Raw genomic sequence first — 20,487 nt, forward strand, 5'->3', positions numbered from 1 at the left:
TCCATTCCATATCAGCCCTGTCACTTTTTTTTTTTTTTTTTTTTAAGGGGACGCAAAACTTTTCTGTCACTGCTGAGGAAGAGAGAGAGAGAGAGAGAGAGAGGGGGAGGACGGGGAAGGGAAGGAGGTGAGAGACAAAAGAGCATGTGTGACAAAGATGGGGGGGGAAGAGAGGGAAAGGAAGAGGCAAAGCAGAAGAAAGAGAACAAGTTAGTTATGCAAGTAAGGTAGCTTAGAGTTCAGAGAGGAATGTAACTACGTAGTTTTAGAGCCATGTTCTCATTCACTCTTTCCAAATAGGGTTTGGTGACTTTTTTTATACAGTGCACAGAGACTTTATGGTGTCGGTGAAAAGTAACTAGGGATGCACCAATCTCACTTTAACCCAGCTACAGATACTGTGTGCCCCATACCCAAATATATTGTCTGATGGCCAGGACCATGTACAGCGCTGTGTTATTGTGTGACTTCGGTGAATCCAAACTCACCCTTTAAAACGCCAAAGTCACCACAATAACACAAACTAACCAATCAAGACAGCAGTAGAGCAGCAACTCCCGTGTTCTGATGTAAAATCGCTGTTTTTGTCAAAGGAGTCTGGTGGCTTTGAAGAGAGTAGAGATAACGGCTCCAGTTCCCTGAGCATCAAGAAAGAAATTGAAGGAACTCGTCATTAGGGGCGACCTCTAGCTCACCCAGTAGAGTGTGCGCCCCGTGTAGGATGAGTCCTTTGCAGCGGCCCGGGTTCGAATCCGACCTGCGGCCCTTGCTGCATGCCATCCCCCATCTACCTACCCAAAAAATGCCTTTTACATCTGGCACATTCTAACTAGAATAAGATTAAAAAACATCACTTAAATGTGTTCCGGCGTCCAGCCTTCTTTAGGAAGTTACAGGAAAGGTATGAGGTGAAAGTTCCCCGCCGGAAAGGGCTGTCTGACAGCAAGGTAACGCGGTGAAAATATTCTAAATGTAGCTTACACTTAAAGTGATAATCGGTATATTTTTTTTTTTTAGGGTCCAAAATACGTTTAGCTGCTTCCCCCGTCCACAGCAGTACATCGTTTAACTTCTCTGTCTGTACTCCTGCCCGCTTCAGAGATCCGAACGATCCCTTTAACCAATCTATGTCTAAATAACCGATCCAGAACGCTCCTGTATGACATCTAGCCTGCTGAAGTGCCGTTGAGCAGGCACAGGCTGCGCTGTTCTGTAGCCAACCTTTGACCTCTCTGTGTGGGGGAGCGACACAAACGATGACTTCCCTACAGGGAGCAATAAAGTCTCATGATTGTAACTTTTCTTCGCTGTATTTTATTACCCTGCATGTGACGCGCGGTGGACCCACTGTGGATTAATAAAGTACAGTATGCACATTGAAGGGGGGGATAACAGTGGAGCTCGCGCTGTATTGTGGTTACTGGCAGCAGCGCGCTGCGGTTGTCTGAAACGAGGCTGCAGGCAGATGTACAAAGATACAAGCTTTTTGGTTTTCATTTCATGTTTTGGCCCTCCGGTGAGAAAGAAAAGGGAATTCCCTGTTGCGGAGCGATAACATCCAAGCCTACTTCATTCCATTCATAGTTCAAGATGGAGTGATACTGTTCAAGCTGCAGGGTACAAGTTTGTGGGTGGTAGCTATGAGAACTAATGGAGGGCCTCGTACAGTGTTGTTAGAATACAGTTAAGAAACTGAAGATGGAGCAGAAAGTGTGAGAAAGTTTGTTTGTTGGAGCTGAAGCAAAACTTGAGGCAGGTATTGGGAGCACCATAGCCGGTCCGTGTCACCTGATAGCCTCTGAATTTCACCTTTGACCTCTTGCTTTCAGGGGTTAAGGGCTGACTTTGGGGTTAAGTGTGAAATCGCACGTGAGACGGACCACGCTTGTTTCTAACGTGGGATCGGTTGTTTGTGATGAGTATTTTTATATGAAAATATTAGTGCTGAAATGTATGTTTATTGACGTAAATTCTCAATTAGTCGGAATTTATCAAGAAGAAGTATCACTGGTTCCAGCTTCTCAAATGCGAGGATTTTCTTTCATCTTTGGGTCGGTGGTTGGACAAGAGAAGCAATTGGACAACGTCACAAAAAAAACCTTCCTTTTGTTCTCCTCTCTGAGACCTTTGTTTTAGAAAACCACTGACATTAATAGGCAGGTGTCAAAATCATGTTTCCAGACCTTCCTCCACAGCGCTGCGGAGGTGGGTCTGGCTAGTTCACACAGCATTCCGGGATGGGAGAAAAACGTGCTCTGGTTCATTGGCATTTCTTTAAACAAATGTGAGTGTTGCCTTTTTCTTTCTTTTCTTACATTTTGAAAGCCGCTGTCTCTGCTTTTAGTGAAATCTTAACTAGGAAGGACAGAGGTGGCCACTGTGATGGACAGGTGTCACCGCGCTCCATCTTATGTTCCTCCTCTGAACATTTTTTTTCTCTCTCTGACCTTAAACATAGTGCAGATTGAAAGCAAGAAAGTGATGTGATTGGCGGGTGTCACTGTGGTCTTTGTGCGCCGGTGGTGACCTTTTGAACTCTGATTGGAGAGATGACTGATGGTGGACAGGTGTCAAAGCAAACCTTCTCGTCAGTGGCGGTGGTCGGAAGCACTTTCTCCGTTTTTCCAGTGACCTCTTGAAGGTGGCATGTCTGCTCTGGAAGCAATAGGCGCTGATTAACTTCTTCCACTGAGTCCACTCCTCCCCTCGCTGCCGTAAGCCCATTTTTGTCTTTATTCAGTGGTGGAATGTAACATTGCAAAAGTACATTTACTCAAGTACTGTACTTAAGTACAAATGTTGAGGTACTTGTACTTTACTTGAGTCTTTTCTTTTCATGCCACTTTCTACTTCTACTCTGCTTAGGGCTGGGTATCGTTCAGAATTTTTCGATCCGGTGCCAATTTCGATACCTCAGTTTCGATACCGATTCCTAACGATACTTTTTTCGATACCATATGTTTTAAAATTCATTTCAACATCAACAAAAATACATTAAACAAAAACGTATTACAGACGCAGAACATGCGCTCCAGTGGGCGTCGCTTCGGTGCCTTCCGAGGCACTTTTTGGACCAACTCAGGGAGGCAGTCAGTCCGAGTGCCTTTTCTGCCGACGGTCGGCCGTCAGCTTGGTGTGTCAGAGCCTTTAATTGTACTTTTCACTTTACTTTAGTTACTAGTTACTTTACAAATAAGGATTTTTGCACACAAAACACATGTAGTTTATTAAAGCTGATGTTTTATTAAAATTAAACTACCCAACAATATAACGGCCTACAAATCCAGCTGAAATGATTAGACCATTAAACACACAACGGTTTGGATCGTTTCCGGTTTCTAAAATGGGAGGATTTTTACTTTTATTACTTTAAGTACAGCTTCGTGATGATTCTTACATACTTTTACTTAAGTAACATTTTCAGTGCAGGACTTTTACTTGTAGCAGAGTAATTTTACAGAATGGTGTTGGTACTTTTACTTAAGGAAAGGATCGGAGTACTTCTTCCAACACTGGTCTACATTAAAAAGGATGGGGGATCTTTAGGGTTAGAAAACAGGTCAACTGTACATGCCACATAAAAGTGGTGAGCCTCATCTCGACGCTGGGAACCTGAAGAATAATTTGAGTTGCAGCTAAGCACTGTCAAGTTTTTCTAGTCATAAATCTGTAATAAACATTTTGTTTCGGTTATGCTGTTGTTCCATTTTTTTTTTAAGTTTAGAGTGTAGAAAAATATGATGGTCATTCTCATGCTCTTTTATCTCAGTTGTTGCAGCAGTTTTGGGATTTGATACCATTTGTTACAAAGATTTGGTGCAAAATATAACCATTTTTGACCACTTGAGAATTGATAGAAATGGTCCAAAATCCCTCCAAAATACCACATTAAGACACCAAGACCTTAAGGAACACCATCGAAAAAACAATGTGATTCGTTATCAAAAACTTGACATTTGGAGATTTCTGCAAGAATTGCATTTTTCAGCGATTGGATGTCAAGAACTTTCTGTTCTGGAAACTGCTCAGAAACCCCTTTATCATCAATATATCAAGGAAAGCCTCGGTCTTTAGTTTGTGGTTTTAAAGTTTCATGAGGTTGTGATTATCCTAGTTCCTAGGGTTATTTAGCGATATTTAGCCTTTAGCCCTTCCCGACAAGCGATGATGACATGGTTGGTACCAATGGATTCCCTAGGTTATCCAGTTTCATACGATACCAGTATCCTAGGTTGAGGTCAAGACTTTAACTGCATGGCTTGCCAATTTTGAAACGTAATTTGCCCACTTTCAAAGAGAAAGCTTTATATTTTCGGTCAGCTCCGTCATTGGATTTGGCTGTTCTGTGTTTCAACAGCTTTGTTTGGAATAAAGCAATGTTCTGATTTTCATGAGCAGTAGTGCCACCATGCCTGGACAAAGTAAGGAGTGATCTCTGGAAAGTGCAGTAGATAAATAGATGGATGATTGATGGATGAATGGAGGAAGGTAGATTTTGGAAAGCACGGACTTCAGAGGTGCACGTATGCCTAAATGGCTGCTTTTCTTGATAAAAATCAAACCCCCTTTCCCTGCTTTTACTGACCTTTGACCCCCGAGCCTGTCAAATTCAGGAGGAGATGGACAGCTCAGACAGCTGTGAGAAGAGTGGGTGTATGGAGGGAGGGAGACATGATGATGGAGCGTAAAAAGAAGGGTTACACTTTACTTGAAGGTACCTACATAAGGGTAACATGACACTGTCATGAACGTTTATGACACAACGCTTCTGTCATTAAGTGGCATTCGGTTTTTGTCATGAAAAGTTATGGTTAGGGTTCATGTGTTCATGACCGTGTCATGTCACTCTTATGTAGATACCTTCAAAAGTGTTACCAAAAGAAGTTTGAAAGTATGCACAGAGTTTGAAATTGTTGCTTAATCTAAATTATGAAACAACATTTTCCACCGTTTTCCTGCAAAGATAAATGGTCTGGTTTTTACAGTGTTGGGTAACAAATGTCTTTGCTTCGTAGCAGAAACATTACATAATCACTGTGTGTGTGTGTGTGTGTGTGTGTGTGTGTGTGTGTGTGTGTGTGTGTGTGTGTGTGTGTGTGTGTGTGTGTGTGTGTGTGTGTGTGTGTATGCGTGCGTTCATGTCTGCTGTCTACACGCCGTCATCAGACTGCTTTCAGTGTCAGATCAGTGTCTCATCTGCCAAGGCAAATTACAGAAAGTGTGTGTGTGTGTGTTTTCTGCCGGTCGGCATATCATTCCATCTTTTATATGCAGAAACAGGCTGTTCCCTGCAAACTCACTCACTGACACACTGTGTGTGTGAACATGATGAATTCTGGGTGACCCTGACATTTGGCCATTAGGAATGGGAACACGGCAATTCCCCGACGGTCCCAAACAAATAAATCCTGCCCACAGCCGGAATAACCATTAACAAGTCTAAGTACTAAACACTGAGAGGGAGGAGGACAGGAGAGCAAGATGCTGAGGGAAAGAAAGAAGGGATGGAAAGATGCGGGAGTAAAGTTGACTTGAAAAGGAGAAAGAAAGGAAAAGGAAGAGTAGGGGAGTTCAGATAGAGATAGAATGGAGGGATGAAAGCCATGACATTAGAGGGGGGGGGGAAGGATGATGGAGGGATGGAAACTGGAGTAAAGTTGGACAGAATGAGGAGAGCAACATTTAAAGGGGTGAGGAGAGAGCAGGGGGGGAGAAGACAAGGAGAGCAAGAGTCAACGGAGGGGGAAAAGGGAAAAGTTGAAAGAAAGAAGTAGAGGAGGTAAAATGAGAGGAAAAGATGTAGGGAGAAGAGGGATAAATGGAGTATGAAAGAGGAAAGGTGTAGGGATGAAAAAGGAGTAAAGTTGATGCAAAGAGGAAATTTGAAGAAGAAAAAAGGAGGGCGATATAGAGGAGGAGGAGAAGAAGAAGAGAGCAAGAGTTATGGGGAGTGCAGCGAGGGGAAGAAAGGAAGGATTGAGAAATGAAAAGGTGTGATGTTGACATGGAGAAGATGAGAAAATGAACAAATAAAATTAGGGTAAAATAAAGAGGGATGAAAACACTGATGGAGGACGGAAGATAGGAAGGAATGAAAGGAGGGGTTGGCTGAACGATAAGGGAGAGAGAGAAAAGGGAGGGAAGAAGAGACTGATGGACAGAGGGAGGGAGAAAGAGAGAACGCCATTCGCTGAGGAGAAAACCAACAAGAAATGTGAGGGTAACATCACTTTGTTTTTCTGCTTGTCCCCCCCTCCCCCCCCCCAGAAGAATAAGAGGAAGCTGTGTGTGTGTGTGTGTGTGTGTGAGAGTGTGTGACAGAAGCGATAGTGCGGGGGAGGTCATGGCGAGGTGAGAGAAGGGGAGCGAGACGGAGGGAGAAGTTCAGCGAGAGGTGAAGAGAGAGACCTGCCGTTTTCTCTCCGTGTGTGTGTGTGTGTGTGTGTGTGTGTGTTTTTAGGGTGAATCGGGGGTCAGGTGTGTGTGTCTGTGTCTGTGTGTGTATGCGTGCGCCAGGAGGATCTGCTGGCTCGTGTGTGGCTCGTTTTTTGGAAGGCCCTTGCTCTCCCTTTTCTGTTTTTCTTTCACTTCTCTTTTCCATTTTCATCAGTCTTATCTGCCTCTCCTCCTCCCCTTGTCCTCCCTTCTTGTTGCACTTCTTGTCCTACTGCTTTTACCCTCCCTCCCTCCCTCGCTCCTCCAACCAAACTTACCTACTGACCTCAAGTTCACCCAAATCTCCCTGTGCTCTCTCCTCTACTTGTTCTTATCTAGTCTCTTCTCCTCTTTCTTGTTCTCTCAACTCCTCACCACTCTTGCATTCTCTTCATCTTTCACCTCTCATCGTCACCTGTCCTCTTCCTATGTCCTTCTCTCTTCTTCCTTTTCTTCCCTTCTTCTTCCCTTATGTCTTCTTTTCTCTTATCTCCTTTATCTTTTCTGTCTATTCCTTCTCCTTGTTTCCTCTCACCTTCTCTTGCTCTTCTCTGGTTGCTCCTCATCTCGCCTCTTCCTAATTTCCTCTTCTTTCTCCTTCTGCCTTCTCTTTTCTCTCCTCTCCTTTCTCTCCTCTCATCTCCTTTCATTTCACTTTTCCCCCCTCTCCTCTTCTACGTTACTTCTACTCTCGTCCTGAACTTTTCTTCTCCTTTCTTCCTTGTCTTTAATCTCCTCTTCCCCTTTATCTATCATCACCTCTCGTCTCCTCCTCCACTCACTTACCTTTCTTTCTTTTCCAACTTTCTTCTTCTCCTCCTTCACTATTAAACCTTGATTCCTCTCGTTCCTTTTTTGCTGTCCTCTTTTCCATCTCTCCTTCACTTCCTCCGTCTTTTCTCCTCTACTCTTTTTGTGGAGCATTTGTTTCTGTTGCCTCCTGTGTGTGTGTGTGTGTGTGTGTGTGTGTGTGTGTGTGTGTGTGTGTGTGTGTGTGTGTGTGTGTGTGTGTGTGTGTGTGTGTGTGTGTGTGATAACACGCCTTTTCAGAGTTACTTCCTCTAAAACAGACAGCTCCAGTATCTATCTTTATCTGGCATGCACCTTGTATTTACCTTCCTCTCTCTCTCACACGCACACACACAGACACTCATATATCTGAACCTAATTAACTGACAGATTAGTTCCCGTAACCTTGCAGCCGGATGATATCTGTGGGTTATGTAACTGCCTTTATTTGTGTGTGTGTGTGTGTACCTGTTTATGTGTGAGCCTGTTTCCATGCAGCCTGTGCGAGTGTGCTTGTACTTGTTGATGCGGGCAGATTAGCGGGTCAAACCTCGGCCGAGCAAAGGGTGAAGACGGGGACAAAGGAGAGAGAGAGAGAGAGAGAGAGGTGTATACAGAAGGGAAGGGCCAGAGGGAGGGAAGTGTGGGAAGAAGGAGGGAGGGATGGAGGAAAAGATCAGGAAGTCCAAATTAGACATTTGTCTTTCGTTCTCACTCCAAAGCCAGATTTGCTGGAACCATCCGTTTTAATAGTGCTACAGTGAACGTACAAAACATTAAGGATACTTTGAGGTGACTTGAGGCAAAAAGCTCTTTAAATTGGTGCAAATCTACATCATCCATTTAAGTCATTTACTCCCTCGGCTTTGAACACAACTTCGGTAGTTTCGGTACTCCTTCCTGCTTTTCCAAACTGAGGGCAGCAGGCGATCTAGTATAGGTAACAGGATAAGTACCACATACAACCACACTTCAAAAAAAGTCTGAACAATCCCTTTAAGTAAAATGCACATGTTCTGTAAGTGTGGAGTCATTATTCAACTCTTGTTCACAAAATCCTGCAAATACAAATACTTTAATATGTATAAAAAAAAGATTTTAGATTTTGGTGAGGATCCAGATCTTTGAGTTCAGCCATTCTATAGTGTGGTATCTCATAACAACAGAAGCAAACGCCTAAATCTAAAGTGTGTGTGTGCTGATTTAAGAAACATTCATTCAACCTTTATTTATACTTGGGGCGGCCCTCATTTACAATGACATTGAGTCCATTGCAAAGACAAAGAAAGAAAAAAACAAGAATAGCAACTACAAGTAGAAGTTTGGAGGTCCAAAATCAGAGTTTTTAAAATGTCCAAAAGGCTCAAGTGAGTTGATTTTTAAGGAAGTGTTGTATTCTGTTCCACAAACCAAGTGAAATGACTTGGTAAATTCTTCAGTTTTGGTGAAAATGTTCAGCTGACGTTCTTATCTAGATCAATTAAATGTACATAACAGCATTATGCTATGTCATTATGTGTATTTGCCCAGAATGGGATCTAATGTGTCGATACTCAAAGCAAGACTCAGTATCAATACTCTCGATGAACCACCGTAACTCTTATTGGACCCTATTTTAACGAGCTAAGCGCACGGCGTGAAGCGGTTACAGGTTTAAAAGGGTTGTACTTGGTGTCTTAATTAAATCATAGGTGTGTTTTGGGCGTAACATGCAATAGACCAATCAGAGTGTCAGCTCCCATTCAATTTAAAAACCAGGCACGCTTGGACCTTGGCGCATTGCTGTTATGATGGCGGATTCGCACAGTCATATTTTTATTTGTGATCTTCTGCATGTTTGTGTGCTGCTGCGCTTCCGTGTGTGTGTGTGTGTGTGTGTGTGTGTGTGTGTGTGTGTGTGTGTGTGTGTGTGTGTGTGTGTGTGTGTGCGCGCGCTGTGCATAAACCTAGGCGCATTTTACTAATTCCCTGTTAAAGTAACAATGAAATGCTGCGTTTGACTGACTTTAGACCAGGTTTTTGTTGGTCAATGGGCGCGATCACTTCCCGCTGCCTCAAGATAGCAACACGCCCAGAATGCACCTGAACGCACCTCCCTGGAAGACCAAGCACGCCCATGGGCGCACAGATGGCCGCAGGTGCATTTGCTATTTAAACGACGCGGGCGCTGGACGGGGAAACTGACAACCGAGTCGGTCTTAAACTAGCAAAGATGATCTTCGTGCGAGATAGGGCCCTTTAGTATCAATACTCTCCATGAAAAGATTTGAACGACTGTAACTCTTATTGAGCGTTTCTGTGCAACAGGGACTGCAATACAGATTTCACCAACACAACAATAAAGATCTGAATAAAATGGTTTGTCGGCCGTCTATAAAAAGCTGACACAAAAGATTTGTGAGGCTCTTTTTCAAGTTCAGGTCACTCCTAACGGGCCACAAAATCCAATGCGTCCCAAACGGTGGCGTAAAATAGACCCTCATTCTGTTTCCTGTTCAACAACCAAATGCGCTGCAGGTCAGCCAGCTGAGTCAGTAGGACAACCCAGCAATTTTCTAACGCTAAGAAAAGAATGAAATGACACGACAAAATTTGCAGCTTTTTTTTTTTCTCTTCCAACTTCCTGAATCTTATCATTCCTCTCCAACGTTTAAAAGCGCGTCAGCCATGGCTTCTGTCCTCCCTTTGCTCCTTCCTGTTTGCCCGCCGCCGCACCGCCGTCGCCCAACACTCGTCCATCCCCTTCTCTCGCTCTTATCCATCTTCATCTGCCCTTCCTTTGCCCCGTCTCTCTCTCTCTCTCTGCGCTGTTATCCATTTCTCTCCATCTGTGTCTCTTTCCATCTTTACTCTCTCTCTCTCTCTCTCTCTCTCTCTCTCTCTCTCTCTCTCTCTCTCTCTCTCTCTCATTTTCTCCCCCACATGTGGGTTTGTTCTCTCTCCCTCCCTCTCCTCCTCTTCTCTCATCCCTCGCTCACATATGGTTTCTCTCTCTGGATCTCTATGTGTTTGGTGTTACCCAGAGTTCACTGGGGCTCCCTGCTCTCGTGTATGTGTGTGCTTTACGGACAGAGAGGGAGATACAGTGTGCGAATGTCTGAAGGCTTACAGGTTTGCCTGTCTGTCTGCGTGCGTGTGGGTGTGTGTAGGGCGCACACACACACACGTGCGCACAACAGTTCCAAATGTGGGACATAAGAGGAAGACTACACGCCCCCCCCCCATCTTCTTCAGTCTCAATCACTTTTTCTCCTTCTCTCCTCTGTTCCATTTTTGTGTGCGTTTGTTTACCTGAATATGTCCAGGTTAAAAATGCCCGAAATGGAGTAATACAGTAGATTTTTGGGACATCTGTTAGGCGTAAATATCAGGATCGCTATTTGTAAATCTGTGTGTGTCTGTGTGTACAGTTTTCCCAGAGTTCTTAGTAACTCTTAGCTTGTTTTTAAACTAGTGGCCTTTGGGTTTCATCATTAAAACGTAGCTGGTAAAGACTTAACATCTGTTTGTTTATAGCAAGTGTTATCGTTATCGCGATAATCAAGAGCGTCATTGCATATTTTCCACATATCGTGCGGCCTAATCACGTCATGGTTTCGTGTCCTTCGCACAACTGCCAGATTCTGTCCCAGCATTTCACATCCCCTACCGTTGCTCATGAGCTTTGAAGCTGCTACAAATTGTAAACTGGTTACCAAATCTTACTCAACATGCGTTAGCGTGGGCCGTCGGAGCCAACGGTATGCCGGATGATGTTGGTGTTTATGTTCTTGCGGCTTAACGGATCATTGAATCTCCACAAAAATGGGGGTGTTTCTATGAGTCAACAACCTTAAATCTCTCTCTCTCTCTACTTGTTTTCCTTTATCTAGTTACTGGAACTGTTCACCCAGTGGGATTGGACGACCTACCTGGCTGACTACGGAAAACCAACCTGCAAATACCTGAGAGTCAGCCCGCACACGGCACTGGCCCTGCTGGAGAAGTGAGAAGCCCTTCATTCATCCACACGTCTGCTGTTTTTCCACGCTTTTCCTCATACTGGTCTATCTGTCCATCCCTTCCCTTTGCTCCTTTTTAATCCATTAAAACAGAGCTGGGGCAGTAAATCGGCTATTTGACCAACAGAACGTTCTTCTTCAACGGTTTCGATAACCGGTTATTCACAAAACTGCAAAACGTCCTGTGGTTCCATTTTTCTGTTTTATAGAACTGAAAAAGTGAATATCTTTAGGTTTTGGACAAAAAACACAATGTAAAGGCAAGGCAGGTCAATTTTATTTGTATAGCACATTTCATTACAGATAAACTCAATATGATTTATATTAAAGGAATAGTTCAACCTTTTTTTTTTTTTCTCAAAATATGCTAATTGGCTTTCTTTTAGAGAGTTAGATGAGGAAATTAATATTACTCTCATGTCTGTGCTTTAAGTACGGAGCTAAAGCCAGGATGTGGTTAGCTTAAAGGGTAACTAGCATTTTTTTCAACCTGGAACAACAATCTTTGACATTGGTCCAGTATTAAGCGTGAACACTGTAACCGGCAGCCACTGTAATGTAATGTAACCCTATGGGACAAATGTGCGTTGTCAATTTTGTCCACTAAAAGGGCTGTTTTTGCCACTGACAGGCTCGCATTAATATTCTAAGTGTCTGACAACATGATGGAAATGATCCCTTCAGAGGTAGAACTTTAAAACCTCTTTAAGTCCTTTCTGTTTAACCAGAAACAGCTCTGAAGTCGCTAGCGCTCTGAACCCACCAGACTTCATTTAAAAAAGCAATACTTTTAGCATGTATAGAGCCAACATATTTTCACATGTAAATTGGTAAACTATGTGTTTATTTCAACCAAAGCTACAGTCGTGATGGTTGGAAAATGGATAGACGATGCTAAAATTACTGTTTATGTCCATGGCTTTTAGCGAACACAATTTTGCAGATGTTTTTATGTTTAAAGAAAGGATCTTACTTTTTAACCGGAAGGTCGACCTCCTTAAGCCATGAAAAGCTCAAAAAATAATCTTAAAAAAAGAACATTAATCTGAGCCTGTTGGTAACAAAACGAGCACTTTTGTAAAGGTAAACACAAGCTGCACAATCGCCCTGCTAATTTACATTGTAGCTTCTGTCGCTGCTGCCGACTGCGGTGATCTCGATTAACACTGGACCAATGTCAAAGATTGTTGTTCCCATTAGTCACTTAGACACAAAGACATAGGACAATAGGGTCCAGGTTGGGGAAAAAAAAAAACAGTAGTTACCCTTTAAAGACTAAGAAATAGGAGGAAACTTCTAGATGGCTCCATCCAAATGTCAAAAATAGTCAGACTTCTCTAAACCTCACTAATTAAAGGTAGAGTCAAAAATTCTGGAGAAAGATTGATTGGGTAGAAATTAAACAAACAAGAAATGGCATGCTTATTGGTCAGCTTTAGAGGAATATACAAATTTTTATTTTTTATCTTTGAAAAGCGAGCTGCCCTCTCTACCTCCATCTCAACTGCTTCTTCTGTCTCTGTCTGTCCTCTCCGTCATGTTTTGACAGGTTATTTAAGCCGTGAGTATCGTGTGTGTGTGTGCGTGTGTGTGCGTGCGTGGGTGGGTGGGTGATTCTGGCATGTATACAGACTTCTAGAAAAATAATAAAGCGTGTACAAACAAGAACAAGAAATAATCTTGGGTGTGTAATAATACTTCAGGGTGGTTAAAAGCGCCCACATCCTCACCACAAATAACAAAAATCAACTGGTGTTGTGATGAAACGGATTCCTATCATCATTAACGATAATGTTATCGCCACAACAACGCTGGAGATAGCGTGACGGAAAAAAAACACACGCACATACACACAAACCAAAAGTGTTAATCTGACTTTTGTGGATTACGTCCTGTGAAAGTTCTCACACAGATACCGTACGTGCTCTTACACGACTTTCAAGACTTCAGGCAGGACGCACACCAAAAGTGGTACGATCCAGTCCATTGTTCAGTTCAGTACAGTCCGGTCAGCGTTTCCTCTCCAGTGCACCAGAGGGCCCAGGCCCGGTGGTCCGTCTGTGCCCAGGAGGAAGCACCCTGCTGGGGCTTGTCTGGTCTGCTGGCTCCCTGAACTTCCTGGAGGTCCATAACAGTGCAGCGTTCTGCATCAAAACGCACACACTGTCTCATGTGACACTGAGCACACTTTAAAACGTTGTTCTTTTCTTATTTTTTTGTCCATTTTAAAGTCAAACTTATAAGAAATAAAAGAAAAAGAAAAACGAACAAGATCATAAGCAACAAATAAGTAACCCGAATAATATTGTTCAAGTTCAAAAGGGGTAGGAAGAAGTTAGGAACTTTTTTGTTTTTGTTTTTGTCATACCCCATCTTAATTGTTATTATTCATAGATAATATAAATCCAATTCTCAACCATCAGTGTCCAACTAATCTGATCAGATGAACCAAAAACCATTAAACAGGTGACTGTAGCTAGATGTGTGTGTCTCTACTGAGCATGCTCGTACAATTATGCACTTGTGTGTTTTCTGGAATGCATTAAATGACCTACTCAGTGCTTATTGTTGTACTTACAGCATTTTAAATGTAGAGAATGTGAAATGAAATACTAAAACAGACCACTTTTTTCTCTTTATCCTCTTTAATTTCTTCTTTTTCTTTATTTTTCATAATCCCATTTTCTCCCTCCTCCTTTCTGCTGCTTTGTTACATCCCTTTACATCCCCTGTTTCGTCGCCTGTCCTTTCTTTTTGTCTCTTCATCTCCAGGATGAGGGAGACGAGCAGAAAAAACAACGTCTTTGCCCAGTTCAGGAAGACGGACCGAGACAGGCAGAAACTCATCGACACCATCATCAAACAGCTACGCAACCTCATCGCACAGCACCACGCCTAGAGCGCGCCGCCTGATTGCATCTTCAATCGGCTGAATTCAACCATCCGCGGCCCCGATTAAAAAGCAGACTCCCATCGATCGGTTTTCAACCCTGCAACCGTTGGCGGATCCATGCACCTTAACTTCGCTGGACGCCACTGAACGTCCCACAACCGCAGCCGGTTCCTATTGGTCATCTTCAACGCCCAACAACAACAACCAGTGTAAACCTGCAACAAGCTCATTGGATAACAAGGCCATTGGTTAATCTAAGCCACTGTTTTCCGGACTACCAAGCAGACAAGAAGAGAAAGAAGCTCTCCGTTATCTTATCGGTCTATTTGTGAGATTTGTGACCTGTGGAGATCAAGAAAAGTAGAGCAAATAATAGTAGAACAACAATGAATTACGTAGTACCAGCCAAGAAAAAAGCCAAAAAAATGACAACAGTGAGGAAGACCCATTTGTAGGTGTACAGGGTGGGAACATGTTAATTTTGGCTGTGAGGAACACTAGATTCCTAGAATCTATGATGTTTCTTTTTTTTTTTTTTTTTTTTTTTTTTTGTAGGACCTCCGTTTTGATAGATTTTATTCTTTGTACCACAATCTTCCCATTTCCCTTTCCTAAAATCTAAGTGGCTGGTTAGGCAGTCTGCTCTCAACCTCCTTTTTATTTAGTTTCTCCTGGCCCCCAGACGACTTTTAATGTCTTCCACATTGCTCTCCTCCACTGTGGCACAATGACAGAATGTATTTGAATGTACATCAGAGAGGATGATTTTCATATTACAGCTAGAAAAGCACTGAAATCAACATTAGGTCTGGTGGGGGGTGGGGGGATAGATATTAGTGACAAATGAACAATGTTCTTCCAGTATTGTCTAATAAAGGTGGATATGCACGCAACATGGCAACCTTTTCCCCTCTTAATACACAACCTGTGAACACTTGAATGCTCAGATCCGATAACCGTATCCCCTATTCTTAGCGCCTGAAAGCACAGCGAGTGGGGGGGATGTTGTCTAAACATGGCAACCCATTTCTCCACTTTCATTACCCTGTTGCCCAAGCTTTTTCTACTCTTCATGTATAAATAACTGGGTCTTAAGGAAGGGGCATAATGCCTCAATCTGGCAACTGCCATAAAGTATATAGTTTTGTCTGCCTAGTTGCCTAGAAAGAGACTAATTTGTATAGAAAGCATTGTACTAATGCCAAGCACACACACTTTTATGTCTTCCATAAAACATATGCCAAGCTGTGTGTGTGTGTGTGTGTGTGTGTGTGTGTGTGTGTGTGTTCTTTGGCGACTTGTACACACAAAGGTTTGTTTAGAAGCACAGCACATAATGACATTCACACTAGATCATTTTTCGAAGCTAATATGGGTCTCTCTTTTTGCTCTTTGTGTTTCTTTTTGAACTCGGGTGCAATAACAGCATTGGAAACTACAGCATTTTGGGTGTTTGTGTGTGTGTTAATCGTGGCGCTTTATAAAGGGACACAAACCCACAGGCCCCGTCAGAAGGGAATATTTTAAGTCTTCCGCTTCCTTTTCGATCATTTGCCATGTTTGATTTACTGAGCGACATCACGTGTGTTTGTGTTCACTCGTGCATGCCGGGCACTGTGAAATTGTGCGCATTTATGTATTTGTGTGTGTTATTCATCCATCCTTAGCTGTGTATCATTTGTAAGTGTTAGTAAAGGGAATGGGGCCGTCGTTACTGAATGTGCCTTTGCTGTATTTGGTGTTTATTTTCCTGCCAATAAAGCAGCAACACCGGTGTTTGGAGGCTGGACGCTGACCGTTAATGAACTGTCGCGAGGTCTGAAAATTTAAAGTCTTAACTCAAACTCTATTTACTAGCTTCATCCAGAGTTTTCAACCTCATCTCACACGTTGCTGGAGGTCTATTTGTTACTTTACCTTTTCTGTGACATAAATGAAAATGCTACGCGCTGTTATTAGCTTTTTTTTTCAAGTAGTAGTCTGTAGTAACGCACATTTTTAGACTGGAAATAATGACTGATCAACGGCTCGTCATAATTTACGACCTGAAATGTCTATTTTTTTTTTTTTTTTAGACATGTTTTCTTGTAAAAGTAAGCTCTGTATCTCGTAATTTACAAGGAACCAGTCCCATAATTTAGTTTCTTTTTTTTCTCGGAACTAATAAATCTCAATCTTGAGGGAAAAAGCTCACGCAAATGCACTGCACATTTGTTAAGAAAGATTGAGACACATTTAAACATAGTCACATCTGGGTTATTTGATCTGTTTCAGTTTGTAGAAATAACAAGTAGTTTTGTAAATAGTCTCATTCAGATATTTTAGTTTTAGTTGTGTAGTTGTCCAAGATCCTGCCGTCTGAATTGCCCATTGCCTTATTTTTGAACACAGTGGCAGTAATGAGCAAAGTAACAGAACTTTTCGATGCACCACGCTAACATTGCTAGTCCTGCGTGTTCGTCCGTGTCCAGAGTCCTCACGCTGCACGTGTTGCTGCTACTTGTTTTGTATTTTGAAAGCAGAAATCTTTACTGAGACAGAAGCACTGTACACACTATTGTATTCAACCACTAACGAATGAAAATAAAGTCCAATACTAATAGTTGCGACAAATATTAAATAAATGTAAAACTGTTGAGAATCTTTTGTCCTGACTTTTATTTCTTGAACTTTCCTCTTGTCACTTCAGTGTACCTAATCGAATTGTTGATGGCTATATTATATGTTCTATATTATACGTTTCCTGTTTCCGGTCTTTTTTTTATGCTAAGCTAGCCATCTCATTAAAAGGTGTAGTTGAGTAAATGTACTTACCTTCAACCGCTGGAAACAAATGGAGCATCACCGACTTTACAGCCACAACCTGCAGAGGAATGACGCAGTAACATTGTCATGACATCAAATAAGACGTACTAATTAAACACTTGTCACCGGCTATCTCTCAGCCACTACACTCATCTTGGTGACCTTTGGCCTTTCAGACAGCAGGGGCGTCTGCCGTCAAAGATGTGATTAACAAGGATTGTGATTGTGTGTGTGTGTGTGTGTGTGTGTGTGTGTGTGTGTGTGTGTGTGTGTGTGTGTGTGTGCGCTTGTTCACTGGAGGGTAGCGGCTCGAGTCCAAAGCAACACAAACTCTGCATGCTCCAGGTTTCCTCCGCTGACTGTGTGCATGTGTGTGTTCCCAGCGCTCTATAGAGGAGCAGTGGAGCGCTCAAAGATTTGGGGTGCCTGACAAAAACCTTGCTCTCTTTCCGTTTTCTCTTTTTTTTCTTTTCTGAACTTTTTGAACTCGCTCTTCTGTGTATTTCAAGTTTCAGTTCTGAAAGTATCATGCACTGCTTAATCAACATTTCTAAAAAGGGTTGAAAAGTCATAACATTTATAATATAGTATATCACAAAAGTCATAGTATAGTATGTCAAAAAGACACCTAGCTCACCCAGTAAGAGTGTTCGCCCCATCTAGGCTGAGTCCTGCAGTGGCCTGGGTTAGAATCTGACCTGCTGCCCTTTGCTACGTGTCATCCCCCATCTCTCTTCCTCTTTCATTCCTATCCACTGTCTCAATGTTATAAAGGGAAAAGCCCCAAAAAATTAACTTGGAAAAATAAATAAAAAAGTCATAGTATAGTATGTGAAAAAAAGAGGGAAAAAAGTCATGGTATATTATGTGAAAAAAGAGGAAACAAAGTCACAGTATAGTATGTTGAAAAAGTTATAGTATAGTATGTCAAAAAAAAGTTATAGTATAGTATGTCGAAAAAAAAAGAAAAAAGTCATAGTATAGCATGTCAAAAAAAGACATAGTATAGTGTGTGGAAAAAGGTTATAGTATACTATGTCGACAAAAGAGGGAAAAAAGTCATGGTATATTATGTGAAAAAAAGAGGAAAAAAGTTATAGTATAGTATGTTGAAAAAAAGTCATAGTATAGTCCTGGGTCCTCTAGCTCACCCAGTAAGAGTGTTCGCCCCATCTAGGCTGAGTCCTGCAGTGGCCTGGGTTAGAATCTGATCTGCTGCCCTTTGCTGCGTGTCATCCCCCATCTCTCTCCCTCTTTCATTCCTATCCACTGTCTCTATGTTATAAAGGGAAAAGCCCCAAAAAATTAACTTGGAAAAATAAATAAAAAAGTCATAGTATAGTATGTCGAAAAAAGTGGAAAAAAAGTCATAGTATAGTATGTGAAAAAAAGAGGGAAAAAAGTCACAGTATAGTATGTCAAAAAAAGTCATAATGAAGTATGTCGAAAAAAGAGGACAAAAGTCATAGTATACTATGTTGAAAAAAAGTCATAGTATAGTCCTGGGTCCTCTAGCTCACCCAGTAAGAGTGTTCGCCCCATCTAGGCTGAGTCCTGCAGTGGCCTGGATTAGAATCTGACCTGCTGCCCTTTGCTACGTGTCATCCCCCATCTCTCTCCCTCTTTCATTCCTATCCACTGTCTCTATGTTATAAAGGGAAAAGCCCCAAAAAATTATCTTGGAAAAATAAATAAAAAAAGTCAGTCATATATCGAAAAAAGTTATAGTATAGTATGTCGAAAAAAGAGGAAAAAAAGTCATAGTATAGTATGTCAAAAAAAGAGGAAAAAAAGTCATAGTATAGTATGTCAAAAAAAGAGGAAAAAAAGTCATAGTATAGTATGTCAAAAAAAGAGGAAAAAAAGTCATAGTATAGTATGTCGAAAAAAGTATAGTGTCAAAAAAAGAGGAAAAAAAGACATAGTATGTTGAAAAGAAGAGGAAAAAAAATCATAGTATAGTATGTTGAAAAAAGAGGAAAAAAATCATAGTATAGTATGTCAAAAAAAGAAGAAAAAAAGACATAGTATAGTATGTTGAAAAAAAGTCATAGTATAGTCCTGGGTCCTCTAGCTCACCCAGTAAGAGTGTTCGCCCCATCTAGGCTGAGTCCTGCAGTGGCCTGGGTTAGAATCTGATCTGCTGCCCTTTGCTGCGTGTCATCCCCCATCTCTCTCCCTCTTTCATTCCTATCCACTGTCTCTATGTTATAAAGGGAAAAGCACCCAAAAATTATCTTGGAAAAATGAATAAAAAAGTCATAGTATAATATGTCGAAAAAAGTTACAGTATAGTATGTCGAAAAAAGAGGAAAAAAAGACATAGTATAGTATGTTGAAAAAAAGAGGAAAAAAAAGACATAGTATAGTATCTGGAAAAAGATCATAGTATAGTATAGTATGTTGAAAAAAAGTCATAGTATAGTCCTGGGTCCTCTAGCTCACCCAGTAAGAGTGTTCGCCCCATCTAGGCTGAGTCCTGCAGTGGCCTGGGTTAGAATCTGACCTGCTGCCCTTTGCTGCGTGTCATCCCCCATCTCTCTCCCTCTTTCATTCCTATCCACTGTCTCTATGTTATAAAGGGAAAAGCCCCAAAAAATTATCTTGGAAAAATAAATGAAAAAGTCAAAAAAAAAAGTCATAGTATAGTATGTGAAAAAAAGAGGGAAAAAAGTCATAGTATAGTATGTCTAAAAAAGTTATAGCATAGTATGTCGAAAAAGGAGGAAAAAAAGACATAGTATGGTGTGTCAAAAAAAGAGGAAAAAAAGTCATAGTATAGTATGTCGAAAAAAGTATAGTGTCAAAAAAGAGGAAAAAAAAAAGACTTAGTATGTTGAAAAGAAGAGGAAAAAAAATCATAGTATAGTATGTTGAAAAAGAGGAAAAAAAATCATAGTATAGTATGTCAAAAAAAGAAGAAAAAAAGACATAGTATAGTATGTTGAAAAAAAAAGTCATAGTATAGTCCTGGGTCCTCTAGCTCACCCAGTAAGAGTGTTCGCCCATCTAGGCTGAGTCCTGCATTATGTGGAAAAAGGTCATAGTATAGTATTTCCAAAAAGGAGGAAAAAAAGTCATAGTATAGTATGTCAAAAAAAGAGGACAAAAAGTCATAGTATAGTATGTCAAAAAAAAGTCATAGTATAGTATGTCGAAAAAAGTATAGTGTCGAAAAAAAGACATAGTATGTTGAAAAGAAGAGGAAAAAAATCATAGTATAGTATGTTGAAAAAAAGAGGAAACAAATCATAAGAGGAAAAAAAAATAGTATAAAAAAAAAAAAATAGTATAGTATGTTGAAAAAAAGTCATAGTATAGTCCTGGGTCCTCTAGCTCACCCAGTAAGAGTGTTCGCCCCATCTAGGCTGAGTCCTGCAGTGGCCTGGGTTAGAATCTGACCTGCTGCCCTTTGCTGCGTGTCATCCCCAATCTCTCTCCCTCTTTCATTCCTATCCACTGTCTCTATGTTATAAAGGGAAAAGACCCCAAAAATTATCTTGGAAAAATAAATAAAAAAAGTCATATAGTACTATATAGTCATAGTATAGTATGTTAAAAAGA

General features: G+C 41.4%; 1 protein-coding gene across 4 annotated transcripts in view; it reads left to right on the forward strand.

The window, feature by feature from the left end:
* The window catches only part of exoc6b (exocyst complex component 6B), a 125,822-nt gene extending 109,063 nt beyond the window's left edge, over positions 1 to 16,759 (forward strand). For 2 of the 4 annotated variants that reach the window (XM_028606137.1, XM_028606139.1), the window contains 3 exons: positions 11,097 to 11,209; positions 12,775 to 12,786; positions 13,998 to 16,759. In XM_028606137.1, the coding sequence (XP_028461938.1) occupies positions 11,097 to 11,209; positions 12,775 to 12,786; positions 13,998 to 14,124 (252 nt within the window). In that variant the 3' untranslated portion in view covers positions 14,125 to 16,759. The remainder of the gene's footprint in view (positions 1 to 11,096; positions 11,210 to 12,774; positions 12,787 to 13,997) is intronic. The other 2 variants (XM_028606138.1, XM_028606140.1) reach the window with 1 other exon arrangement.
* The last annotated feature ends 3,728 nt before the right edge of the window (positions 16,760 to 20,487 follow it).

The sequence above is a fragment of the Perca flavescens genome, chromosome 19, assembly GCF_004354835.1.
Source record: "Perca flavescens isolate YP-PL-M2 chromosome 19, PFLA_1.0, whole genome shotgun sequence".
Lineage (NCBI taxonomy): Eukaryota > Metazoa > Chordata > Actinopteri > Perciformes > Percidae > Perca > Perca flavescens.